The sequence below is a fragment of the Piliocolobus tephrosceles genome, chromosome 13, assembly GCF_002776525.5.
Source record: "Piliocolobus tephrosceles isolate RC106 chromosome 13, ASM277652v3, whole genome shotgun sequence".
NCBI lineage: Eukaryota > Metazoa > Chordata > Mammalia > Primates > Cercopithecidae > Piliocolobus > Piliocolobus tephrosceles.
Window position 1 is genome coordinate 106,836,490 of NC_045446.1, and position 27,783 is coordinate 106,864,272.

The window sequence follows — 27,783 nt, forward strand, 5'->3', positions numbered from 1 at the left end:
AAACGGGATGGATCTTTTAAGGAAAAGCCTGGGGTTCTTCATCCCCCTATGTATCACCTTAACAGGCGGTCACCTAAAATCTCCACATTCGTCACAGAAACAGAAATTCCACTAATAAATGTCAGGTACTGCCTCCTTAACCTTGGTCCGCTATTTCCCTCCCACTTTCAGCAGTCTGGTTTATTCCATGGGTGGAGGAAGAAGCCAAGTTGGCCGAGTGTGAAGGGAATGGCGTCAGTGTGACTTCACGCCACATTGTCCCGAATGCCAGCTCCACACTGCGGTGGCACGAACGCAGGATTGAGCGATGCAGTTGGAGTAAACAGAGAGGCCCATGCAGCTCAGATGCCACACAAGATGGGGGTAAGCGCGAGAACAAAGCAGGGTACCCAACGGGGCGTGGCGGGATACCTGGGCGCACGCCGCCAGCGCCCGGGAGAGGTAGGGCGGGTGGAGAGGAACCACGCTGAGGCGAGGCGGGGTGGGGGCGGGACTTCCGGAAGCCATTTGCCTGAGTGGCAGGGCAACCGGAAGTGGAAGAGCTGCTGCTGGTGCTGGGGCCGGAGGAGGGACGCGCCGGAGCTGGGCCGCTGGGACCGAGCGAGCGACAGACGCGCCACCCGCCGACGCCTCAGCCGCTTGGGGCCCGCACGGACCCTCTACTTCAGTGAGTGCATCCAGGGTCGTGGGGAACGGGTGGCTTAGAGGCAGGGGTCGGAAGGGGCTGCGAGGTGTTATTGTGAGAGGCCCGCGACCTCCCCTCCCCCACCATTGCGGCCCCTCCCCCCACGCCACCCCATCCCCTTGGGGGGGCCTCGCGAGCGCGCGCCTTCTCTGCAGGCCCGGCGTCGGCTTCCCAGCCGCCGGCGCAGCTAGTCTTCGGCCTGTGAACCCTTTCCCGATATCCCACCCTGAAAGCTGTCGACTCTCCTCAGCCGCTGGCCGGCGCCTCCACCGCCTTTCCCGGGAGAGTAGCGCGGCGGGCGCCCCGCCCCGCTCTGCCCTGCCCTGCCGGGCCCACCCGCGGTAGGCCTCGCGCACCCCAACTCGCCCAGGCTGGGCGCTGCTGCTCCTGCCCTGGTCTCAGCTGCTGCCTTTTCTCTCCATCCCAGGGATCTAACTTCTCACCCTTCTCTCCCCTCGCCTCTGGTCGAAGGGAAAACCAGTTACTCCGTTGTGTTTTTACCGAGCACTTTTGCCTCCTCCTTTTGTTGAAAAATTTCAGCTCTTTAGAAACTTCTCCGTTGCCTCTTGGGATGTGTGTATTCAAAAGGTGCATAGACCGTCACCACTCGGAAGGGATTATTTCTTGGAAGGCTTTCCAGCCCGCATCTCATCTTAGACGTGAATGTGCTCGGAGCGGCTGGTGACCTGCCCAAGGTCAGCCAGCTAGATAAACCTGTCAGCGGAGAGGTTTGGGGGGATGTTTTTTTCCTGGCTCACCGTCCCGTTTGCCAGATCCGTGCCTTCTGGTCTACAGGTTTGATTGACCCGTTGCGTGGTGACTCATGCTTCTGCTTTTCATAGCTCGCAGGCCAGCGTTGCTTTTCAGAATTTATACACAAACTTAAGAACATTAACACTGGGAACGTCAGCCTCTTCGTAGAGCTTACCCGTAGAGAAAGGAAAGACCACCCGGATCCACCCTAGGACCTCAGTACAGCTTGAAATTACGGGAAGGGGTTGGGCCGAGGGGTAAAGTGCTGAGAAAGTGGAAGGAGAAAGTGCTTAAGATTGTCTTTGCCTTGGATGTGCCTTGTGTCTTTGGCTTCTTCTGGGCACCTTGTTCTGACATAAAGGTTGCCTCCTTGTGAGGGAGAAGGGGAGGACTAGGAAATCACCGTGCATTAGTTTGTTGGCTTGGGCATTTGATCATAAATTACGGAGGTGCTGGACCGGAGGACCCACCCACCAGCCCACGGAGGCTACTGGGTATTCAGGATGAGGGCCGCCTTCCTCTTCACAATAACCATACCCACTCCCTCTGAAACAAAGTGGAGAGTCTTAGGTCTGAGTGGAAACATTCTAAATCTCTTAATTCTTGGTTCAACTTTCCTACTCCATCTGTTTTCCTGTTTCAGACTAAAACATCTAACTCAGCTTGAGAATTTATAATGCTTTGTTGTTGGAACTGATTTCTCATTAAATACATTACACTATGCTGGTATAAGCACTTGGAAATTCTAGTGCTGTATTGTCATAGTAAGTAGAGAATATAGAAAACGCAGGAAAATCGTGCAAGTCGGTTACTCCTCATCTTCCCGGAGAACTCACTTTAATGGACAACAAAGCTTCCCCTGGAGTACAGTCTGTTGTGGCAAATTAACAAAACTTGTTCTTCAGACCTTTTATTTGCATTCTGCTTGCTCGCTCTTTTTTTTTTTTTTTTTTTTGAGGCGGAGTGTCTGTTGCCCAGGCTGGAGTGTAGTGGAGCGATCTCGACTCACTACAACCTCTGCCTCCCTGTTCAAGCTTACAGCAAGGCACGCGCCACCACACCCAGCTAATTTTGTATTTTTTTTGGTAGAGACGGGGTTTTGCCGAGTTGGCCAGGCAGGTCTGGAACTTCCGACCTCAAGTGATCCACCTGCTTCGGCCTCCCAAAGTGCTGGGATTGCAGGCGCAGGAAACCCAAAGTGACTCAGAAGTTTGTGTCTTACCACTGGATAGCTCTTAGTTTGTTCTTATTTTATGTGCCCATAAGAGCAGATAATTTTTCATTTTAATTGGAAAGAATACAACAATTGGAGCCTGAGCAACATGGCAAGACTTCCTCTCTACAAAATTTAAAAATTAGCCATATGTGGTGGCGTGCGCCTGTAGTCCCAGCTACTCTGGAAGGAAGAAATGGAAGGATCACTTGAGCCCAGGAGATCAAGGCTGTGGTGAGCTGTGTTAAGCCACTTCACTCCAGCTAACGACTGACTGAGACCCTGTCATTAAAAAACCAAAAAAACAAAGCACAGCTGGCTGTGTGCCATGACTCGTGCCTGTAATTCCAGCACTTTGGGAGGCCAAGGTGGCAGGATCACTTGAGCCTAGGAGTTGCAGGTCAGCCTGAGCAATATGGTGAGATCCCCATCTACCAAAAAAAAAAAAAGGTCAGGCAGCTTCTATTCAAAAGGATCGCTTGAATGCAGGAGGTGGAAACTGCAGTGACGGATGATTTCTCCACTGTGCTTTAGCCCGGGCAACAGAATGAAGTCCTGTCTCAAAAAAAAAACGAAAACAAAAAGCCGGCCAGGCGCGGTGGCTCACACCTATAATCTCACCACTTTGGGAAGCCAAGGCGGGCGGATCACGTGATGTCAGGAGTTTGAGACTAGCCTGACCAATATGATTTGAAATCGCATCTCTACTAAAAATACAAAAATTAGCCGGGAGTGGTGGTGGGCACCTGTAATCTCAGTACTCTGGAGGCTGAGACAGGAGAATTGCTTGAAACCAGGAGGCGGAGGTTGCAGTGAGCCGAGATCCCACCGTTGCACTCCAGCCTGGGCAGCAAGAGCGAAACTCTGTCTCAATAAAAGAAAAGACAGTTTAATTTTTATTTTTGAGACAGGGTCTTGCTCTGTCCCTGAGGCTGGAGTGCAGTAGCACACCGCCCCCCCACCCCCAGCTAATAGTTGTGTTTTTTGTAGAGACAGAGTTTCACCATGTTACCCAGGCTGGTCTCAAACTCCTGGGCTCAAGCAGTCCACCTGCCTTAGTGTCCCAAAGTGTTGGGATTACAGGCGTGAGCCACTGTGCCCAGCCACAACAGTTTCTCTGATTTCCAAATTGTTTGAGTCTTCTATATGCATAGTTGTCTAGGTTATGCATTTCCAGCCTCGTTTTTATGGAGTCTCGCTCTGTCGCCCAGACTGGAGTGCAGTGGCGTGAAATCGGCTCACTGCAAGTTCCGCCTCCCGGGTTCACGCTATTCTCCTGCCTCGGCCTCCTGAGTAGCTGGGACTACAGGCACCCACCACCATGCCCGGCTAATTTTTTGTATTTTTAGGAGAGACAGGGTTTCACCGTGTTAGCCAGGATGGTCTCGATTTCCTGACCTGGTGATCCACCTGTCTTGGCCTCGCAGAGCGCTGGGATTACAGGTGTGAGCCACAGTGCCCAGCCCCTGCCTTGTTCTTAAAGATGAGATTGTGTGAGTTTGTAGCTCAGTTTTTCTTTTCCTCTTATTTAAAAATGTTACCAAGCCATGGGCATCAGTAAAACTGAAAGCTACTTTGTATTATAAGATTTTGATTGACAAAATAATACAAAATCAGAGTCAGAAGGCACAAAGAAACACATTTCTGCTCTGATACTTTGCCATTGTAGAGGAAGAAGGATCACCTTGTATTCATAGCGCCAAAAAAAAAAAAAAAAGACTACGTAATTGGGAATATTTGTGACCTCCCAGTTCTATCTGCCTTGTAGCTTCAGAGAAGTCACATTTTATTCCTCGATTTCTCTCTCTGTATGCCTTTTTTATTTTCCCATGAAGAAATTTAGGGTTGAGGTAGAAGTGTTTTACTTAGGGTATCAGAATGCCATTGAATTTGGGTAGTAGAAAGTATAAGTGAAACAACTTAGTAAATTAGAATTTATCTTTTTTTATTTTCTTTCTTTTTTTTAGACAGTCTTGCTCTGTCACCCAGAGTGGTGTGATCTCTGCTCACTGCATCCTCCACCTCCTGGGTTCAAGAGATTCTCATGCCTCAGCCTCCTGAGTAGCTGAGATTACAAGTATGTGCCACCAAACCTGGCTAATCTTTTGTATTTTTAGTGCGGACAGGATTTCACCATGTTGGCCAGGCTGGTCTCCAACTCCTGACTTCAGGTGATCCTCCCGCCTCAGTCGCCCAAAATGCTGGGATTACAGGTGTGAGCCACTGCGCCTGGCCTCTATATAGTCTTCTCTAATCAGAACATAACATCATTTACTCAAGAGTAGGCCTTGGAAGTGTGTCACTCTGATTTCAAATCCCACCTGTCCTGTTTTGTTTACCAGCTCTACTGTCATGGAGAAGTTTGCTTAGGTCTCTCTGAGCGTCACATTTATTTAAATAACAAAGCTCATAGCACAGTGTCTGGTAAATAGTAAGTTCTTAATGTTATTTCAGATGAGTTGTTTGTCTGTTGGATGAACTCTGAAAATCCATGACTGTCTATTGAATTGTAGCTCTAAGCTGGGAGTGGTAGTGTGTGCTTGTAGTCCCAGCTGCTTGGGAAGCTGAAGCAGGAGGATCACTTAAGCTCAGGAGTTTGAATCCAGCCAGGACAACATAGTGAGGCCCTTCTCTTAAAATAATAAAGAGATCGTATAATTTATATAGATCATTGGTCTTGAAAGCATATGTGTATCCTCTGGGAATGCATAAGATGATCCATTGGAATATAGGAAAAAAATCTCAGAACATTTATTTATTTAGAGATAAGGTCTCACTGTCACTCAGGCTGGAGTGCAGTAGCATGATCACAGCTCACTGCAGCCTCCACCTCCTGGGCTCAAGCGATTCTCCTGCCTCAGCCTCCCTAGTAGCTGGGATTACAGGCAAGTGCCACAACACCTGCCTTTTTTTTTTTTTTTTTTTGGTATGTTTAGTAGAGATAGGTTTTGCCTTTTTGGCCAGGCTGGTCTTGAACTCCTGACCTCAGATAATCTACCCGCCTCAGGCTCCCAAAGTGCTAGGATTACAGGCGTGAGCCACTGTGCCCGGCTCAAGCAATCCTCCTGACTCAGCTTGCTGAGTAGCTGAGACTATAGGCACTTCCATGCCAGGCTAATTCTTTCAATTTTTTGTAGAGATGGGGTCTCATTATATTGCCCAGGATAGTCTCAAACTCCTGGACTCAAGTCATCTTCCTGCCTTGGCCTCCCAAAGTGCTGAGATTACAGGTGTGAGCCACCACACCTGGCTGAAATCTAACTTTTAAAAGAATTTAATTTAAAAAAGTTTTCTAATCTATAAAAGGAAAAAAAGAGCTTCACTGTAATTTAAGATTCACATGAACAGTAGTTAGTGTGTTTTATATACAAACATGTAGGTAGTGGGATGCATTTCAAAAATATCCTAGACTGGGCAGGATTCCAGGCCAAGCTCAGGAGTTTGAGACCAGCCTGGGCAACATGGAGAAACCTTGTCTGTATAAAAGAAAAATACAAAAATTAGCCGGGCGTGGCGGTGCATACCTGTAGTCCTGACTACAGGCTAGGACTCCACCTTAAAAAAAAAAAAAAAAAAAAGACCTTGTCTTAAAACACTTTTATTAACTAATGTGTAAGTTTTAACTTGATTTAAGCCTAGACTTGAACTTAGACCCAAATAAACTTTTATGTAGAAAGTATAGAATGTTTTATTGGTTTAAAAATAAAGCAAGGCTGGGCTCAGTGGCTCACGCCTGTAATCCCAGCACTTTGGGAGGCCGAGGTGGGTGGATCACAAGGTCAGGAGATCAAGACCATCTTGGCTAACATGGGGAAACCTCGTCTCTACTAAAAATACAAAAAGCCAGATGTGGTGGTGGGCACCGGTAGTCCCAGCTACTCTGGATGCTGAGGCAGGAGAATGGCATGAACCCAGGAGGCGGAGCTTGCAGTGAGCCCAGTTCACGCCACTGCACTCCAGTCTGGGCGACAGAGCAAGACTCCATCTCAAAAAAACAACAACAAAAAAAATAAAGCAAAACCTTCCACATTTTTTAATAATTGGTTTGTTTGAGACGAAATCTTGCTGTTGCTGCAACTTCATCTACCAGGTTCCAGCAATTCTCCTGCTCCAGTCTCCCAAATAACTGCGACTTACAGGCATGCTCCACCACGCCTGGCTTATTTTTGTATTTTTTGTAGAGATGGGGTTTTCACCATGTTGGCCAGGCTGGTCTTGAAATCAGTGTTAGTATTATTTGCTTCTGTAATTTATTTTTCATGGGTGAAGGTATGCATTCATGCTTGGGGCTTTTCACTTTGTGATTCTAAAAAACTACTACTTTGGCAATGTAGTGTGTTTTGTGTACTCAGTAAATATGTATATTGAATGACTATAACTCGATCTTCTTTCTGAGAAAGCTTAGCTGTATTTGAGGATGTCAAGGGAAAGAAAAAGATTGCTTATATAGAAGATGACCTCCTTTTCTTCAGGAGATCGAGACCATCCTGGCTAACACGGTGAAACCCCGTCTCTACTAAAAATACAAAAAAATTAGTCAGGTGTGGTGGTGGGTGCCTGTAGTCCCAGCTAATTGGGAGGCTGAGGGAGGAGAATGGCGTGAACCCTGCAGGCGGAGCTTGCAGTGAGCCGAGATTGCGCCACTGCAATCCAGCCTGGGTGACAGAGCGAGTCTCCATCTCAGAAAAAAAAAAAAGATGACCTCCTTTTCTATAAACCAGAAAACCCCAGATTTTTTTCTTTTTTTGGGGGGGGGGCACCTGCCACCACACCCGGCCAATTTTGTTGTGTTTTTAGTAGAGATGGGGTTTTATTGTGTTAGGCAGGATGGTCTCGACCTCCTGACCTTGTGATCCGCCTGCCTTGGCCTCCCAAAGTGCTGGGATTGCAGGCGTGAGCCACCGCGCCGGCCAGTTTTTTCTTTTTCATAGTCCTTTGCATTTGGAGCCTAATGTTTCTGGTGTATATTCTCCAGAATTGGTTGAAAAGTAGTCTGGTTTCTTATTTGTCTTTTTATTCATAGAAGATTAGCACTTCTAATTTTGCCGAATTTTCTTATTAGATGACATATTTGGACTCATTACTAAAATTTCTTCTTTCTTTTTTTTTTTGAGTTAGAGTCTGGCTCTGTCACCCAGGCTGGAGTGCAGTGGTGCAATTTCGGCTTCCTGCAAGCTCTGCCTCCCTGGTTCAAGCAATTCTCCTGCCTCAGCCATCCAAGTAGCTGGGACTACAGGTGCATGCCATCATGCCCAGCTAATTTTTTGTATTTTTGGTAGAGATGGGGTTTCACCACGTTGGCCAGGATGGTCTCGATCTACTGACCTTGTGATCCACCTGCCTCGGCCTCCCAAAATGCTGGGATTACAGGCGTGAGCCACCACGCCTGGCCATCATTACTAAAATTTTCTTAGTGGAAACTTATCAAAAATAAAAATACCTAGTAAACATTTGTCAAAACCTAGTGCCAAGGCCTGTGACTACTTTTGTCAGAATCTGTGCTACAGTTATTTGTGTGATGTTTAGTAACCAGTGGATTGTAGTCATTGCAGTAGTAATTCTTAAGTGTGTAACTCTTAACAGCTGAAAAACTTGTGATGTAGTTTATTGTACTGTAAGTATCTAATAACTGCTTGTGTCACTTGGTACTTACAGTAACATATAATCACAAAAAGGCTAGTATAGGTATAAAGTATGTACTTGGAGATTTTTAAAATGTACTGCACTGAGGCTAAGTCATATTCAAAGCTGTCTGGCAGTTTAGTGATGCTGTATTTATGGGACTTAGTCATGTTCCAGAATTCGTCTCTACAGAAAGTAATTGTTTCTGTTCAGTTTCCCAATTGTTTGTAGGCAAACCACAATAAAGCTTAAATTATTATTTAAAGCCTGATGTGTATAATAATATTTAAGTGGTTACAGACATTCCTGTTAACAAATGAAACATGACATAGACATTTTTTCACAGGTGTAGAATGAGCCAAGGAGACTCAAACCCAGCAGCTATTCCGCATGCAGCAGAAGATATTCAAGGAGATGACCGATGGATGTCTCAGGTAAAGGGAAGTACATGTGTATCATTCACATGAGTTGAGTCTCCAGTTTTTTGTCTGTTTTGTTTTGGTTTTTGAAACAGGGTCTCACTGTGTTGCCCAGGCTGGCCTCAAACTGCAGGGCTCAAGTGATCCTCCCACTTCAGCCTCCCATATAGCTGGGACTAGTGGCACATGTCAGTATACCTGGTTTCTTCAATTTTTAAAGATCTTTTGATCGAAACTGCAAAGGGGCAATTGAAAAAAAAAAAAAAAAAAACACTCCAGGCTGGACACAGTGGCTCACACCTATAATCCCAACACTTTGGGAGGCCTAGGTGGGTGGATCACAAGGTCGGGAGTTTGAGACCAGACTGGCCAATATGGTGAAACCCATCTCTATTAAAAATAAGTTAGCCAAGGCCGGGTGCGGTGGCTCACACCTGTAATCCCAGCACTTTGGGAGGCCGAGGTGGGCGGATCACAAGGTCAGGAGATCGAGACCATCCTGGCCAACATGGTGAAACCCCGTCTCTACTAAAAAAATACAAAAAATTAGCTGGGCGAGGTGGCGGGCGCCTGTAGTCCCAGCTACTCGGGAGGCTGAGGCAGGAGAATGGCATGAACCCGGGAGGCGGAGCTTGCAGTGAGCCGAGATTGCGCCACTGCACTCCAGCCTGGGCGGCAGAGCGAGACTCTGTCTCAAAAAAAAAAAAAAAATAAGTTAGCCAGGTGTGGTGGCAGGCACCTGTAGTCCCAGCTACTCACGAGGCTGAGGCAGGAGAATCGCTTGAACCCGGGAGGTGGAGGTTGCAATGAGCCAAGATCACGCCGCTGCACTCCAGCCTGGGCGACAGAGCAAGACTCCATCTCAAAAACAAAAACAAAAAACTGTAATCCTATGACCTGCGACAGGTTGTACAGAGGGGGATTTTAATAGTCAACAAGAATTTGTTACTGTAAGTAAAAATGTAGTGTTACAAATGTCCTGCCTCTTCACCAATCTGATATTGGAACTGGGAAATATTTAGTTTTTTTATTTTGAAGTAATTTCAAAACTACACAAATGTTACGGAAATTTAGAAAGAAGTATCTTCATCTAGACTCACCAATTGTTAACATTTTACAATATCTGCCTAATTATTGTGTCTGCATCTATTTTGTTTTTGTTTTTTGTTGTTGTTGTTGTTGGTTTTTTGAGACGGAGTCTCACTGTTGCCCAGGCTGGAGTGCAGTGGTGCAATCCTGGCTCACTGCAACCTCCACCCCCAGCCACCCCGGGTTCAAGATATTCTTGTGTCTTAGCCTCCCAAGTAGCTGGAATTACAGGCGCCCGCCACCGTGCTCAGCTAATTTTTGTATTTTTAGTAGAGACAGGGTTTTGCCATGTTGGCCAGGCTGGTTTCAAATTCCTGACCTCAAGTGATCTGCCTGTCTCAGCCTCCCAAAGTGCTGGGATTACAGGCGTGAGCCACCATGCCTGTGTGTGCTGTGTCTATATCCATTTGTATATGTATATACCAACATAGTGGTTTTTTTTTGAAGCATTTGCACTCATTTCTCTTTACCCCTGAATATTTCAACATGTTTTCTTAAAAACAAGGAGTTTTGTTAAATAACTATAGGATAGTTATTAAAATCATGAGATGTAATATTGATATAATACTCTTACTTAATCCAAGGACCATATTCAGTTTTCTCCAGTTGTCCCAGTAATTTTTTTTTTTTTTTGGGACAGAGTCTCTCTCTGTCGCCCAGGCTGGAATGCAGTGGCCGGATCTCAGCTCACTGCAAGCTCCGCCTCCTGGGTTTACGCCATTCTCCTGCCTCAGCCTGCTGAGTAGCGGGGACTACAGGCACCCACCACCTCGTCTGGCTAGTTTTTTGGTATTTTTTTTTAGTAGAGACGGGGTTTCACCGTGTTAGCCAGAAGGGTCTCGATCTCCTGACCTCGTGATCCGCCCGTCTTGGCCTCCCAAAGTGCTGGGATCACAGACTTGAGCCACCGCGCCCAGCCCCAATATTTTTTTTTTTAAGACAGAGCAGCATACAGTGACTCACACCTGTAATCCCAGCACTTTGGGAGGCCAAGACAGGTTGGGAAGCCAAGGTGGGAGGATCACTTGAGCCCAGGATATCAAGGCTACAATGAACTATAATTGTGCCACTGCACTGCAGCCTGGATGACAGATCGAGACCTTATTTCAAAAAGAAAAAAAAAATAATTGTGCCACAGTTGATTTGCCCATTTTCTCTTTCATGGACATCTGGATCATTTATACCTTTATGAATAGTAACTACACCAGGAGTAGTGACTCACACCTGTAATCTCAGCACTTTGGGAAGCTGCGGCAGGTGAATCACTGGAGCCCAGGAGTTCAAGACAAAGGAAAGGAAAAGTAGTAACTAAACTAGGTATCTTCATTATTCTTGTCTTAAGTTAATAGACTTTAATGAGCCCTGGCTGTAGAAAAATCAGTCAAATGGAAGAAAAACATACACAAATATTTTAAAAATTTTTTGGAGACAGAGTCTCACTCTGTCAACCATGCTGGAGTGCAGTGGCACCATTACAACTTCCTGCAGCCTTGGCTTCCTGGGCTTAAGTGATCGTCCCACCTTGGCTTCTCAAGTAGCTGGGACCACAGGTGCATGCCACCATGCCGGGCTAATTTTTTTTTATTATTTTTTGTGGAGATAGGGTCTCACTATGTTGCCCAGGCTGATGATCTTGAACTCCTGGCCTCAAGTGATCCTACTACCTCACCCTCCCGAAGTGTTGGGATTACAGGCATGAGCCACTGTGCCTGACTTTAAAAATCTTTTAAGTATGGCATACTGAAATAATTGTACTTGGAGTGGTATATCCTCAGTTTGCTTCAAAATAATCTGAGGATGGAGTGGGGCAGTAGTTGGGGGTATGACTGAAGTAATATAGGCCATAAATGATTGCTCTAGCTGGTAATTGATACATGGAGGTTCATTCTTTCTGAATGGAGGTGTTAATTCTCTCTGCTTTTGTATACATTTGATATTTTCCATAATAAAAAGGTTTTGTTTTGTTTTTGTTTTTGATTTTGAGATGGAGTCTCACTGTGTTACCCAGGCTGAAGTGCAGTGGTATGATCTTGGCTCACTGCAACTTCCACCTCCTGAATAACTAGGATTAGAGGCGCCCATCTCCATACCTGACTAATTTTTGTATTTCTTTAGTAGAGACGAGGTTTCACCATGTTGGTCAAGCTGGTCTTGAACTCCTGACCTCAGGTGATCCAACCACCTTAGCCTCTCAGAGTGCTGGGATTACAGGCATGAGCCACCACGTGCCTGGCCTAAAAGGTTTTCTTAAGGGTAATGTTGAAAGACCTGCCAAACATAATAGAAATCGTATCAAAACATATTAACCAGAAAAATAAGGCTCAGCAGCAGACTAAGGAAAATATACACAGTAAATATTATAGATGAAGCATAGATATCATGTATTATCAATAAAAATATCCTAAAGGAACTAATATATAAGTATTTCAGTAGACATGATAGAAAGTGTTTGTTTCCAAAAAGTGTAAATTAAAAAGTTAGGAAGAGAAAGAAAAATGTTAATATCTAATTCAGGTGCAAGTACAGTAAAACCAGTTCTAATATATTGCTGGAGTCCTTACAGATTGGTATATAGCCCTTTTGTTAAGAATTTGGAAATATGTCCAAAATCCATAAAAATACTGATTTTAAGAATTTCCAGTGTAGGAAAAGCTATATATATATCCCTTTATTACGCTTATTAGATTCACAAAAAGAGGCCACTGGCAAGTCTGTCCACAGGAAGAAAAGCATGACCTGGGAGGCTGAGGCAAGAGGATTGCTTAAGCACCAGAGTTCAAGACCAGCCTGGGCAACATAGACCCTCATTCCCCTCACCCCCCAAAAAAGCAAACAAAAATGTGTCATTGAGTGTATTCAGTAGAGTATATTAGGTGCAGTGGCTCATACCTGTAGTCCCAGCACTTTGGAAGGCTGAGGCCAGTAGATTGTTTGAGGCCAGAAGTGTAGCCTAGGAAACACACCAAGACCCTGACTCTACAAAAAATAGAACAAAAAAATTCGCTGGGTGTGTGCCTGTAGTCCCAGCTTCTAGGGAGACTGAGGCAGGAGAATTGCTTGAGTCTGGGAGTTTGAGGCTGTAGTAAGCTGTGATCATGCACTGCCCTGCACCCTCGGTGACAGGGCAAGATCCTGTGTCTAAAAAAGAATATATGGCCATTAAAAGTTATGATTATAAAAACTGTGTTGCTACATAGAAAACTGGTTCTAGTATGATGTTAAATGCAACTATAATGGCTACTATTTTTCAAGTGCCTAGTGGGTGCCAGACAATATAGCTGGGAATCTTTAACAACTCTAAAATGGAGTTGCTAGCACATGTTAAAACCAAGGCACAAATTATGTACTTATTTAAGATCACTGGACTAGAAAGTAGGTAGCTAGAATTTGAATGTTGGTTTTTTTTGGCCCCAGACATATAGTGCCAGAAAGAGGTGTCCGTGATACTTAAACTATATAAAAGGGATAACAGAGGATGTGGAAAAAACCAAGGAGAAAATACTCAAGCATGGTCATAGTTACTAGGTTAAGGTGGTAGGATTATAGATGTGTTGTTTTGGTCCTTTCTGTTTTTCCAAATGTATTACAACTATTAAACTTTAGGAGAAAAGTACTAGAACCTTTATCATAGCAGTCTTACATTCCACAACACTGGACAAACACAAGCTATTTTATTGGTGTGGAAAGGTAGTTGGGGCTGGGTGCAGTGGCTCGGGCCTTTAATCTCAGTACATTGGGAGGCAGAGGTGAGTGGATCGCTTGAGTTCCAGACTAGCCTGGGCAACATTGCAAAACCCTGTCTCTACAAAAAAAAAAAAAAACCAAAAAAAAAGAGAGAGAGAGAGAGAAAGGTAGTTGGTACTACAGTACCTGCAATAGGGAGTTGACATGATAGGAAAAAGCACCTATTCACTAAACTTTTATTCTTGCTCATGTCTCCTCAGTTTAAAAATATTTACTGAAACAGTAATTTTTAAAATATGTGTTTGCACAAAATATGGAAGCAAGGAAAAAGCTGTCCCTAGTCCTGTCACCCTAAGAGAGGAAGTGTTTTTTTTTCTTTTTTTAAATAAATAAATGAATATATATATAGTTTGTTTGTTTAATTAGAGATGGGGTTTTGCATGTTGCCAAGGCTGGTCTTGAACTCCTAAGCTCATGTGATCTGCTCACTTTGGCCTCCCAGAGGCCTAGGATTACAGGCGTGAGCCACCACACCTGGCTGGAGGTGTTTTCATAATCTGTAAAATTATTTCCAGAAGTATTTCTGTCACTTTACACTTCACCTGTGGATGAGTATCTGAGTTTTACCACAGCCTCATCTGTGTTGGTATTGTCAACAGAAATACTTAAATAGTAACTCTTCCTTAATTCCTAAGGGAAACAAAATTGAACGTAGAGTTTGAGAAAAAGAAACAGCATTGGAAAGCTAGGCATGATAAAGCATGCCTGTAGTTCAGCTAGCTGGGAGGCTAAGGCAAGAGGATCACTTGAGCCCACGAATTCAGTCCAGTTTGGGCAACATAGCAAGACCCCGTCTTTGGGGAAAAAAAGAGAGTAGGCCTTTGCCTGGACCTACATTACAGACCTAGAGCATTGTATAAATTTGTTTCAGGGATGAATATAAAAGTTTAAACTGGCCTGGCGTGGTAGCTCATGCCTGTAATCCCAGCACTTTGGGAGGCCGAGGCAGGTGGATCACCTGAAGTCGGGAGTTAGAGACCAGCCTGACAACATGGTGAAACCGCGTCTCTACTAAAAATACAAAAATTAGCTGGGCATGGTGGCGGGCGCCTATAATCCCAGCTACTCAGGAGGCTGAGGCATAAGAATTGGTTGAACTCGGGAGGTGGAGGTTGCAGTGAGCTAAGATCATGCTACTGCACTCCAGCCTGAGTGACGTGAGATTCCATCTCCAAAAAGTAAAATAAAATAAAAGTTTAGACTATGTTCTTTAACATTAATGGATAAAATTTATTTTCTTTTTTCTTTCTTTTATTTCTTTTCTTCATAGTGAAGGGGTCTCATGATGTTGCCCAGGCTGGTCTCGAATGCCTGGGCTCAAGCTATCCTTCCCACCTTGGCCTCCTAAAGTGCTGAGATTATGCACATGAGCTACCACACCTGGCCAAAATCAATTTTAGAAAGTGTCTTGTACCTTTATAACAGAAAGAGGCACTCTGAGAGGAGATTACCACTGTTTATAAACTTGGATTTGACTGAAAAGGATTGAGTCCTAGTTTGCCAGTGTCTCACATTTGGAAGTTAACAGATATTTTCAAAGTCTGCATTCAAATAAAATACATGGAACCTGATTGGATCATAGTTGAAAAAATGATGTTGTAATACTTTATCCAACTCTTGGAGCCATTTGAAAAATTGAATATGGACTGAATATTAGATGTTTGATTGTTTCATTTCCTACTTGTGATAATAATTTGTGGGTTTTTTTGTTTGTTTGTTTTTAAGATGGAGCTTTGCTCTTGTTGCCTAGGCTGGAGTGTAATGGCACCATCTCGGTTCACTGCAACCTCCATCTCCCAGGTTCAGGCAATTCTCCTGCCTCAGCCTCCTGAGTAGCTGGGACTACAGGCACCCGCCACCATGCCTGGCTAATTTTTGTATTTTTATTAGAGACGGGGTTTCACCATGTTGGCCAGGCTGATCTCGAACTCCCAACCTTAGGTGATCCGCCCGCCCTGGCCTCCCAAAGTGCTGGGATTACAGGCATGAGCCACTGAGCCCAATTTGTGGTTTTATAAGAAGATGTTCTTACTCTTAGGAGATGCATGCTTAGGAGATGCATCATGGTGAAGAATAATAATGTTTGCATTTTACTTCACAAAGAGTCCAGCAAACATGCACGCATACATAGAGATAAAGCAAACATGGGAAAATACTATCAGTTGTTGAATATAAGAGGCAGATGTGTATGTTCATTGTACTATGTCAACTTTTCTGTGTATTTGCAATTTTCTTAATAAAAGTTTAAGGAAAAGGTAAACTTCTACATAGTGTATTACATGTATTTTTCTATTCTGGTTTCATTAGAATTCTGGGTTTCTTGAGAGTACTAGAATGATCAGTATAGTAAGGGTGAGAAGAAAGTTCAAACAGTTAATTTATAGAATGAGAGGAATAAGCTTTGGGGATAGACTAAAAAATGTTTAACAACAGTAACTGGTTGGACAGCTGTTCTTTCTAGGCCAAGAAGTCTCACAGGAAAAGAAATACCAGTTTCTTTTTTTATTCAAAAAAATTTTTTTCTGGCTGGATGTGTGGCTCACACCTGGAATCCCCGCACTTTGGAAGGCTGAGGTGGGCAGATTGCTTGAGCTCAGGAGTTGGAGACCAGCCTGGGCAACATGGTTAAAACCCCATCTCTACAAAAAATACAAAAAATTAGCCAGGCATGGTGGCATGAGCCTGTAGTCCCAGCTACTCAGGTGGCTGAGGTGGGAGGATGGCTTGAGCCCCTGAAGCAGAAGTTGCAGTGAGCCAAGATCACGCCACTGTACTCCAGCCTGGATAAGAGAGCCAGACCCTGTCTTAGGAAAAAAAAAAAAAGTTGTTTTTGTAGAGGTGGGATCTTGATATATTACCCAGGCTGGTCTCAAACTCCTGACCTCAAGTGATCCATCCTCCTGCCTTGGCCTTCCAAAATGTTGAGATTACAAACATGGGCCACCACACCCGGCCAGAAGTGCCAGTTAATAATTTTTCTTTCTTCTTCAAACCAGCACAACAGATTTGTTTTGGACTGTAAAGACAAAGAGCCTGATGTACTATTTGTGGGAGACTCCATGGTGCAGTTAATGCAGCAATATGAGGTAAAGGTGGAAGGGGTGAGCGTGGTTCTTGGCTACTCATGTATAACCATTCATTACTAATAGACTTTCATTCTGAGCTGAGCTTATTTGTGCCTCTTAGAGAAGCCCTAATTGAGGTTATAAGAGAAATCAAAGCTACCTAAAGGGATTTTCTTTTCTTTCTTTTAACTTGGACATGTTCTGATCTGAAGCATTGTTTATAATGAAACTTCTTTTAGTCTGGTTTCTGAGAAGCTTAATGTTATGTTTGTTTATATTTGCTCTAGTCAGATTGTCAGTTATTATTTGTAACTTAGTATTTCCCATTTGTATTTGCTGATAACGTATATAACCTAGTCATGATTCTTATTTATATTTTGCCATTTTCCTATTTCATATATTTTTGTAGTAAGCTATTCCCGATCTTGTATGGTTAGGCATTTTTCCATGGGAAATTTATTATTTTATTTATTTATTTATTTATTTTTTGAGACCGAGTCCCACTCCATTGCCGAGGCTGTAGTGCAGTGGCACAGCCTCAGGCTCAAGAGATTCTCATACCTCACCCCCCAAGTAGTTGGGATTATAGGCATGCGCCACCATGCCTGACTAATTTTTGTATTTTTAGTAGAGATGGGGTTTCACTATGTTGGCCAGGCTGGTCTCGAACTCTTGGCCTCAAATGATCCACGTGTCTTGGCCTCCCAAAGTGCTAGGATTATAGGCTTGGGCCACCGTGCCCCGCCCCAGGGGAAATTTAAAAGAAAAGATAGCTTTATTTTTTTTTTAGGTCTAGCACTCTAAATTTCTTCATCTCTTGTTTCCACTTCACCCTGTTTGTATAGTTCAGTAAGTGGAAAGGAGAGTTTGTTGAGTTGACAGCTTAATTATTAATGTTGGTACCTTTTAGGGGGCATCAGATTGAGTTGTGACTCATTTCTTGAGCTGAGACCTAAAGCTACATTAAGAACTGAGTTACACAGTGGTATTTTCAACGTCCTTAAAACAGTGAGTGTCACACATTGCAGTGTTATCTTTAAATACAGGAAAAGGAAATTATTTCTAATGCTTTGCAACACATTGCAATTGAAAGATTAAACTTTCCCCTAGTTTTAGCTGCACTAAATCAAGTTTTTCTTTTTTTAGATATGGCGAGAGCTTTTCTCCCCACTTCATGCACTGAATTTTGGAATTGGGGGAGATACAACAAGACATGTTTTGTGGAGACTAAAGAATGGAGAACTGGAGAATATTAAGCCTAAGGTGAAATGAAAATTACTTGTCAAAGAATGTCATTAATCTTAAGTGTCTTTTGGATAGTTAAATAGTCTGAAACTGGTAGTAAAAAAAAAAATTGGTTCTTTAAAGACCTGTTTCGCTGTTTGTTTCATGCCTCTTTAAGGTAAATGATACCGTCATTGCTTAAGAATATATCAAAATATATAATTAAAAAACTAGTGAATTGTTTGCCTGTTGGGTTGTATTTGTAGTTGTTATAATTATCTTCTTAAATTGAAGGAAGAGTTTTTTTTTTTTGAGATGGAGTCTTGCTTTGTCGCCCAGGTTGGGTGCAGTGGTGTAATCTTGGCTCATTGCAACATCCGCCTCCTGGGTTCAAGCCATTCTCCTGCCTCAGTCTCCCAGGTAGCTGGGAGTGCAGGCGTCTGCCACTGTGCCCGGCTAATTTTTGTATTTTTAGTAGAGATGGGGTTTCACCATCTTGGCCAGGCCGATCTTGAACTCGTGACCTCGTGATCCACCGGCTTTGACCTCCCAAAAGTGCTGGGATTACAGGCATGAGCCACTGTGCCTGGCCGAAGGAAGAGATTTTATGCTAATGAGGTGTGCTGTTCTGTGGAATGCATAGACCTTGGGCAGTGTGAGGGGAAAACTACTCAGAGGTGGGCCATGGGAGTAGGGCCATGATTAACTTCAGAAAGTAATTTTGGATCTGTTTAACCATATAAACAGGTCGGTAATCAAGGCCTGCAAGTTCGTCTGAAGAAAATTAGAAGCAGATGTGAACAAATGAACATTTCTACCCAGTATCTTATATCATATATACTCTGAGTTGGCACATACTATATAATCGTTTCAGCTCCCAAAAAAAAAAAAAAACACTGAGCCCTGACAAAACGTGCTTTCATTGAAAGTTGTTTGTTTTAAGACAAGTTCTCTCTGTTGCCCAAGCTAGAATGCAGTGGCATGATGATAGCTCACTGTAACCTCAAACTCCTGGACTCAGATGACCCTATGGCCTCAGCCTCCCAAACAGCTAGGACTGCAGGCATGTGCCACCGTGCTCAGCTGATTTTTAAATTTCTTTTTGTAGACAGGGTCTTTCTTGGTCTTGCTATGTTGCCTAGGCTGGTGTCAAACTCCTGGCCTCAGATGATCCTCCTGCCCCAGCCACCTAAAATACTGGGATTATAGGCTTGAGCTACCATGCCAGACTGTGATTTTTTTTTTTTTTTTCTAAAGAGAAAAACTTGTTGGATGGGCGTGGTGGGTCATGCCTGTAATCCTAGAATTTTGGGAGGCCGAGGTGGGTGGATCACTTGAGGCCAGGAGTTCAAGACCACCCTGGCCAACGTAGTGAAACCCTGTCTCTAGTTTAAAAAAAAAAAAAGCCAAGCGTGGTGTCACACACCTGTAGTCCTAGCTACTTAGTAGGCTGAGGCAGGAGAATCACTTGAACCCAGGAGATAGAGGTTGCAGTAAGCCAGGATCGCACCATTGCATTCCAGCCTGGGTGACAGAGCAAGACTCCGTTTCAAAAATAAGTAAAGAGGCCGGGCGCGGTGGCTCACGCCTGTAATCCCAGCACTTGGCGAGGTCTTAAATTAGCCGGGCATGGTGGCCCATGCTTGTAATCCCAGCTACTCGGGAGGCTGAAGCAGGAGAATCGCTTGAACCCAGGAGGTGGAGGTTGCGGTGAGCTGAGATCAAGCCATTGCACTCCAGCCTGGGCAACAAAAGCAAAACTGTCTCAAAAAAAAAAAAAAATTACTAAAATTCCTTCCAGCCTCCACCTCTGTGACTCTTTTCCTTGAGTGCACCTGTGTATTTATACCATGACAGGGTCTTACCATGTCACCCAGGCTGGAGTGCAGTGGTGTGATCATGGCTCACTGCAGCCTTGAACTCCTGGGCTGAAGCAGTTTTCCTGCCTCAGCGTCCCAAATCATTGAGATTATAGATGTGAGCCACTGCACCTGGCCAGGTTTTATTTTTATACAGTTAAATTTATTAATCTTTTTTGTATAATTTTTGGATTTTGAGAAATTAGCTCCCTGTTGCATGATATAATTCTCTCGTTTCTTCCTAGTACAATTTTACCACTTAAATATTATTCCACGTAGAATTTATCCTGATATGAGGCATAAATCAGTGCATTAAGATACCTGCCCTGGCTGAGTGTGGTGGCTCACATTTGTAATCCCAGCATTTTGGGAGGCCAAAGAAAGATGACTTGAGCCCGGAGTTTAAGACCAGCCTGGGCAATGTAGCATGACGCTGTCTCTCTTAAAAGAAAATTTAGTAAGGTAGCTGTCCAGTTGAAGTTAGCCAGCACCATTTGAGAAGTTTATCTTTCCTCCTTTGCTTTTTGAAATAAGATTTTCGGCCAGGGGTGGTGGCTCACACCTATAATCCCAGCACTTTGGGAGGCGAAGGCGGGTGGATTACCTGAGGTCAGGAGTTCAAGACCAGCCTGGGCAACATGGTGAAACCCCAGTCTCTACTAAAAATACAAAAATTAGCCGGGCATGGCAGTGCATGCCTGTAGTCCCATCTACTCGGGAGCCTGAGGCAGGAGAATCGCTTGAACCTGGGAGGCGGAGGTTGCAATGAGCCAAAATGGTGCCACTGCACTCCAGTCTGGGTGATAGAGCGAGGCCCCATCTCAAAAAAAGAAAAAAAGAAAAGGTTTTCATCTAAATGGTGGACATTCCTTTATTCCTGGGTATTTATCTCCTCCTTACCCCCTTTTTTTCTTTCTTCAATTGTAGGTCATTGTTGTCTGGGTAGGAACAAACAACCACGAAAATACAGCAGAAGAGGTAGCAGGTGGGATTGAGGCCATTGTACAACTTATCAACACAAGGCAGCCACAGGCCAAAATCATTGTATTGGTACGTAGTCTTTGGTGGGTAGAGAGTTTGATGTCTTTAGGTCAGCTGAGGAATCTTTTTAGAAATGTGATTGCTCGTGAATATTAGAGAACCTTGAGGTGGAAGCAGTTTATTATACTTTCGTTGACCTCTTCTCTAATGTGTCTTACTGTCTTACTGATGTCATCATTCCCCATACCAGCTGTGGGGCCATCTTTTACCATGCATCCTTGTTTGGAAGTATGGAAGCCATTTGGTGCCTCAATATCCCTTTTTTTTTGGCCTCCATAATGTTTTGCAAATTTGCACATGAGATTTGTCTGAATCCTGTGTCTTTTTATTAGACCTGTATTTGGATTATTTTGTAAGTGTCCTGTTCTACTGCTGATATGTTAAAGATGGTATATTAGGCATTCTAATTTTCTCTAAAACATGAAAAATTTCATCAGCAAAAAAATGGATACTTTATAGTTGTACCCTGAACAGAAAGGTACTACCCTTTTGTAGAATTAAAGCATTAACTCTTCATGGTCTCAAAGGTGAACAGCTGTCTGTTTCAGTATAAGTCTAGCTGTAGGCTGGGTGTGGTGACTCACACCTGTAATCCCAGCACTTTGGGAGGCCGAGGCGGGTGGGTCACAAGGTCAGGAGTTCAAGACCAGCCTGGCCAAGGTGGTGAAACTTCGTCTCTACTAAAAATACAAAAAAATTAGCTGGGCATGGTAGCATGTGCCTGTAATCCCAGCTGTTCAGGAGGCTGAAGCAGAGAATTTCTTCCTTTTTTTTTTTGAGATGGAGTCTCACTCTGTTGCCCAGGCTGGAGCGTAGTGGCGTGATCTCAGCTCACTGTAAGCTCCGCCTCCTGGGTTCACGCCATTTTCCTGCCTCAGCCTCCTGAGTGGCGGGGACTACAGGCATCCGCCACCACGCCTGGCTCATTTTTTGTATTTTTAGTAGAGACGGGGTTTCACCGTGTTAGCCGTGGTCTCAATCTCCTGACCTCGTGATCTGCCCACCTTGGCCTCCCACAGTGCTGGGATTACAGACATAAGCCACCGTGCCCGGCTGAAGCAGAGAATTTCTTAAACCCGGGAGGTGGAGGTTGCAGTGAGCCGAGATCGTGCCACTCCACTCTTGCCTGGGCAACAGAGCAAAACTCCGTCTCAAAAAAAAAAAAAAAAAGTCTAGCTGTAGATATTCTTAGTTCAGTTTGAAATATGTTTTAGCAAAATCTGATATAAATTTAGTTCTTTAGTGAGATGGTGTTAGGAAGATAGTCATTTATTCAAAAAACCTGTGGATCACTGTGTACAAGGCACTATCCTAGTTCTTGAGCATACAGAAATGAGTAAGACATAGTTTTATGTCTCAAGGAGCTCACAGTCTAGTGTATGGAGACAGCAACACAGAGAATTATTATACTGTGTGCTGTTTGGAGTAAGGTGAAAAGGTGTTTATCAAAAGTTGACATCTACATTTAAAGACTTCATTGGTTTCCAGACAAATAGGGAAAGAAAAGGTATTATAGAAAAATAAAGAGAATTGAGCAAAGACTTGTACGTGTATATGTTTTTTGGGTGAGCAGAGGAGGCTGCATGAAGTTTGAGCCTGGGATGGTTAGGAGAAAGAGGCCACAACCAGCTGATGTAGGAAATTTTTTTTTTTTTTTTTTTAAATTTGAGATGGAGTCTCGCTCTATTGCCCAGGCTGGAGTGCAGTGACACAATCTTAGCTCACTGCAACCTCCGCCTCCCGGGTTCAAGTGATTCTTCTGCCTCAAACTCCTAAGTAGCTGGAACTACAGGTACACGCCACCATGCCCGGCTAATTTTTATATTTTTAGTAGAGATGGGGTTTCACCATATTGGCGAGGCTGGTCTCGAACTCCTGACCTCATGATCTGCCTGCCTCAGCCTCCCAAAGTGCTGGGATTACAGGCGTGAGCCACTGCGCCAGGCCAGGTCATGTAGGAATTCGTATGCTGTTGGGATGTTTGGATTTTATTCACAGTTGCTGGGGAGCCAGATGTTTTTTATTACAAGGCATTTCATTTACTTGTTGAGGTACGTATTTATACCTGCCTTACTCCAGAAAGGATTGTGTTAAGAGTCCACCTGTTAAGTATAGTGACTAGTACATAGTATTTGCTTAGGAAATATTTGTTGCTGAGTAATCCTTCCATATTCTTTGTTTTTAAATTGGATATGCAGAAATGTTAATTATGGTGTTATCCATAATGCTAAAACATTGGAAATAACCTAAATAGTAGTATCATAGAGATGGTTACGTAAGTCATAGAATATGAGAGCAGTAATCACATTACAATTAAAAGGGCTGTGTGCAAACAGACTTTATGGTGTATTTAAGTGAAAATGTGCATATTATCTTTAGAATTGCTTGGCTGGGCATGGTAACTCATGCTTAATCCTAGTATATTGCAATTGGAAAAGGGCTACAAGGAGACAAAATTAAAACAGTGTTCCAGGGTTATTCCAGGGTGAATGGCTCTGATTCATCAAGACAGCATTCATTCCACCTCTTTTTCTTGTGGTATAGTATGGTGTAGTTTCCATGTGGCATTAATAGATGATGTGTATCTATGAGCTGGATTATTCTGACAGCCAAATGGAGAACAGATTGAAGGGCAGACAGCATTGGAGCTGGGAAGACCAGTCAGGAGATTTTATAGTAATTAGGATGATTGGAGATAAGTTCCTGAGCTATAGCAGTGTATATAATCAGGATGGAGAAAAGAAAATGACATTTAGGATGCAAAAGTTGAGTAATTTAATGTTAAATAGATACATGGGATGAGAGACTTGGAGATGTTGGAATGACCAGTTGGTAAAGAGGAAGAGCATAGTTTAATGAATTGTTTTTGGATCAGTTGGGAATGCCTCGGGAACATTTAAATTTGTTTCTGTGGCTGGAAATTTAATATGTAATTCTGAAGCTCTAGGAAGAGATCTGGCTAAAGTACTTAGAGTAGTGGGCCAAAGGACAGGTCCCTGAAGAATACCAACAATTAAGGGACAGAAGGGAACCCATGAAAATACTAAGAAGAAACGGTTAGCTTTCATTCAAACCAGTATTTTCCAGTGTTTTACAAATCAAAGGTGTAGAAAGTGCCAAATGGAGATGTTATCTAAAGTTACAAATAATAAGTAGAGAAAAATAAGTGAATCTTCTAATTTAATGTTTTCCGCTGTGCCCCAGGGTTTGTTACCTCGAGGTGAGAAACCCAATCCTTTGAGGCAAAAGAACGCCAAGGTGAACCAACTCCTCAAGGTTTCGCTGCCGAAGCTTGCCAATGTGCAGCTCCTGGATACCGACGGGGGTTTTGTGCACTCGGACGGTGCCATCTCCTGCCACGACATGTTTGATTTTCTGCATCTGACAGGAGGGGGCTATGCAAAGATCTGCAAACCCCTGCATGAACTGATCATGCAGTTGTTGGAGGAAACACCTGAGGAGAAACAAACCACCATTGCCTGACTGGCTCCCATCAGTGTTACTAGCATCTCAGCTTCCTCAGATCAGTTCTATCACTGGCACTACAGAATCCTTCTCTTTCTTAAGGCACTTTGCATTGTAGAATGTTCCTGGATGTTCATATCTAGTGTTTGAAGGGGAGGAGGGATTTAAACTGGTCCTGTACATAGAAGGTTTGTTTGACAGAGGAGAAAAATTAGCCAAGGAAGATTGTTGTTTAAATTCATTTGAAACCAGAAGGGGACTTTTTAGTTGTATGTGTAACACATTCGTTGAATTATCACTGTTTTCCTAGGACAACATCAAGCCTAAATACTGAACAATATGAAGATTCTTTTCTTGGCCTTTCTGTGGATTATGTCATATATAATAATAATCAGAATCATCCTACTTGGCTTTAAAACATGTTTTCTCCAATTTTTTAAGGTTCATAATTTAGCCTTTTGTTTTTATGTTGCTTAGATTCTCATGTATACTGAATATTTTCTTAACATGTAGCATCAGGTTGAACATGCTTGTCATTCATATATGGAAGATGCTATAGTGTAGAAGTGAGTTTGTTCTGCTTTCTTAATCTTTTCCATGCTTAGCAGTGAAAAACAGGTTTTGCCCCACTAGAGGGACTCTTTGGAGGGTATTATTTTTATGCTGCTGAATATCATGTCTATAATAGACCCGTGCATGCAGCCTTTCCTCCCTATTCCCCTTCATGTCCCCCTTTCCCCCTTCATTCCCCCCTCCTTTTTTTTCCTCTCTCTTTTTTTTTTTTTTTTTTTTTGGTCCTTGTTGACATTACAAGCTTTTAACACATTTTTGACCTAGGAACCCTGTTGCTGGAAGTATAGTCTCCAGCCAGTTACTGTCATGATAGTACTGCTATAAAACTCATTCTTGTGTGGTGTTCTGTGCTATAGAGTCTCTGTATTGCTATTCATATTTAGAGTTCTGGTTTTGTTTTTCCCTTAAAACCTGTTACAGCTTTTTGGGAGGTTGAGGGGAATCAGAACTCTTGTTTCCCATTCCATAGCACCTGACATTATTTCAAGTTTTATAATATCTTAAGGTGTATATATTTTTTTTATTGGCTTAGTTGTTTTTTGTTTTGTTTTGTTTGAGATGGAGTTTCACTCTTGTTGCCCAGGCTGGGGTGCAGTGGTGCGATCTTGGCTCACTGCTGCCTCCACCTCCCGGGTTCAAATGATTCTCCTGCCTCAGCCTCCCGAGTAGCTGGGATTAAAAGTGCATGCCACCACGCCCAGCTAATTTTTGTATTTTTAGTAGACAGGATTTCGCCATGTTGACAAGGCTGGTCTCGAACTCCTGACCTCAGGTGATCTGCCCGCCTTAGCCTCCACAGTGCTGGGATTACAGGCGTGAGCCACTGCGCCTGGCCTTATTGGCTTAGTTTTTAAAGTATCGTCCAAAAATTTTGGGCCTTTTTCCGTGGGGAAACAAGTGAAGCTGCTCTTTAGCATAGACACTACCTTTATCCCATCATTTTAGTAAAAACTAGGTTTGTTTCACTTCTAAGGTATCTTATTAATGTACTTAATCTGAGAATTTGTTGATCTTAATGTTTGCTTGAGCTATATAAGAACTGCCATTAAAAAAATGGGATAGTAGATGGTTTTATCAGTATACCTATGGAATATGTACAAACTGGATCTATAGATACTTTGAACTGGACCAGGTGGGTATTGAAGTAACCCATCAAAATACACTCTGCAGTGATTCTGCTTAATGTTCAAATTCAGTAACATACTTGAAAGGCAAATTTCAGTGTTTTTGTATATTGGAGGAGGGCTTACTGATTTGTGCTAAGACCCATTTCTGCTTGAGGGATAAAACTTGGGCTCATTTTTTTCTTGTGAAGTCTCTTTCTAGAAAATTGTTTTGTTTTGTTCTTTTTTAAAAATACATACTTTTTTGAATGTATCATGTCTTCATTAACAGAAAATCCACATGGTGTTTACTAAACTTGTTTACGATATTAAAAATTTCCTTTTTATTTTTAGTAGCCCAGGTTGAGTTTTTCACAAGAGATTTTTTTCTTAGCTGAGGTATAGTTTTATAGGAAGAAGAATTAAGCCAGATTTTTGTGGGTGGAAAGACAGTTTTCTATCCAGGTCTTTTTTGTTTGTCAGAAGGTAGGAGTACAGTGCAAATAAATCCATTAGGTTACTCCTGCAGCATGCGCTTTTAGCTTCTTTCTTGACTGAGGATCACATATCCCTTTGTGAGCTGGCCCTCAGCTCCTTTGCTCATATGTACAAACCTCACATGTTACTACATTTTATATCTACCAGAGCTATTCAAGCAATAGTATTTGAACCACTAGCCTTTTAAATAAAATTCTGCCCCATTACTGATGTGCAGATATTGAGTTCACTTTCATTTTTTGCCAGATTTCTTTGCACTACTTTAGGTAAAAATAGTTAATCTATTTTTCTTTGACATCCCAGTTTGCGTCAGTGACAGAACTTACTGCTTGGTCTTTGTAGTTTTAAACAAATCTATAAATTTAATGCACTGTCCAAGTGAAATGTCCTAGTTGTCATTGTGATTAAGGGGCCAACTTTCCAGGCAGCTAGCAGAGATACTATTCTCTTTTCCTCCCAGCAAATTTGTATTCCTTCGCCCACGCATTCCTGCTACACTAGATGGCAGCCAGTGATGGAACTGTAAAGATGTCTGTGGTCATATCTGGAATGTGGCAGCTTGAAGATGTACTGCCAAGGGTGATCTAGGGCAGGTTGTCTTCCAGTCCATGTATTCTCGGTTGCTGTAGACAGTGCTCTGGCTACCACTCTGGGTCTACTTGAACTGTCAAGGGCATCTGCCTAAACCAGAATCTTTTGTCGGAAACCTTAACCCAACAAAACAAATCTTGAGTAGCTCATGCCCGGCTCTAAGGAATTTTGTCTCTTTGTTGAAAAAAAAAAAAAGTCCAACTTACTTTCTTTTATTTTTTTAACCTAGTCACTGTTTACAGTTGTATGCTAAAGCCTGAAATACTGTCTGTGCTGTGGTGTATGAGCATTGCCAACTTTATATTTATTGCAGTGAAGAAGAAACTAAAAATATATGAAAATCAGGAGCATGTCTAAGCTCTTAAATCCATGTGGGTGCATGTGGGAGAAGTGAGTTGGGGCCTCTTGAAAGGAGGCTTTTTGGAGAGGGGTCCCCCAGGCTTCTTGGTGTTCCTGCTTGGGGATCACTGCTGCTAGCTGACTGGACCTCCCCGTTGGAAGTTTGTGATTTTGCTTTGGCAAAGTTTCATTGAGTAGTAGAACTCATTCTGTTTTAGTGTATATTTCAATATAAATGTAAACATTTTGCTCAAAGTTGCTGATGTCTTTCTGTCTCCTTTATCATAGTTTGGATTCTAATGAAAAAAAGGGATGGTTTTTCCCTGCCTTATAAGGAAATTGGATATTTAGATCATCCTGCTTCTTTACTGTGGAACTGAATGTACCAGGCTGACTCATCACTTACCTTCTTGGGCATGTAGGATGGTAGGGTGGGATGAGTAGGTATAAGGACCCCTCAGAAAGCACAACTGCCATCCTTGAAGTCTGCTCTTTTCCAT

The 27,783-nt window shown here is 43.1% G+C and overlaps 1 protein-coding gene across 1 annotated transcript; it reads left to right on the plus strand.

The window, feature by feature from the left end:
• The first annotated feature begins 530 nt into the window (after positions 1-530).
• PAFAH1B2 (platelet activating factor acetylhydrolase 1b catalytic subunit 2) lies at positions 531-27,538 on the plus strand. Its single transcript, XM_023208313.1, has 6 exons — positions 531-667; positions 8,620-8,707; positions 16,522-16,611; positions 17,737-17,853; positions 20,601-20,723; positions 23,919-27,538. Exons 2-6 carry the CDS (start codon positions 8,627-8,629, stop codon positions 24,195-24,197), a joined length of 690 nt encoding a protein of 229 aa, XP_023064081.1. The 5' UTR covers positions 531-667; positions 8,620-8,626; the 3' UTR covers positions 24,198-27,538.
• The last annotated feature ends 245 nt before the right edge of the window (positions 27,539-27,783 follow it).

Excerpts from the sequence above, each read along its gene's own strand:
- PAFAH1B2 (XM_023208313.1), top strand. The coding sequence starts at position 8,627 with ATGAGCCAAGGAGACTCAAACCCAGCAGCTATTCCGCATGCAGCAGAA. Across the intron at positions 17,854-20,600 it reads TGGAGAATATTAAGCCTAAG|GTCATTGTTGTCTGGGTAGG; the intron begins GTGAAATGAAAA and ends CTTCAATTGTAG. Across the intron at positions 20,724-23,918 it reads AGGCCAAAATCATTGTATTG|GGTTTGTTACCTCGAGGTGA; the intron begins GTACGTAGTCTT and ends GCTGTGCCCCAG.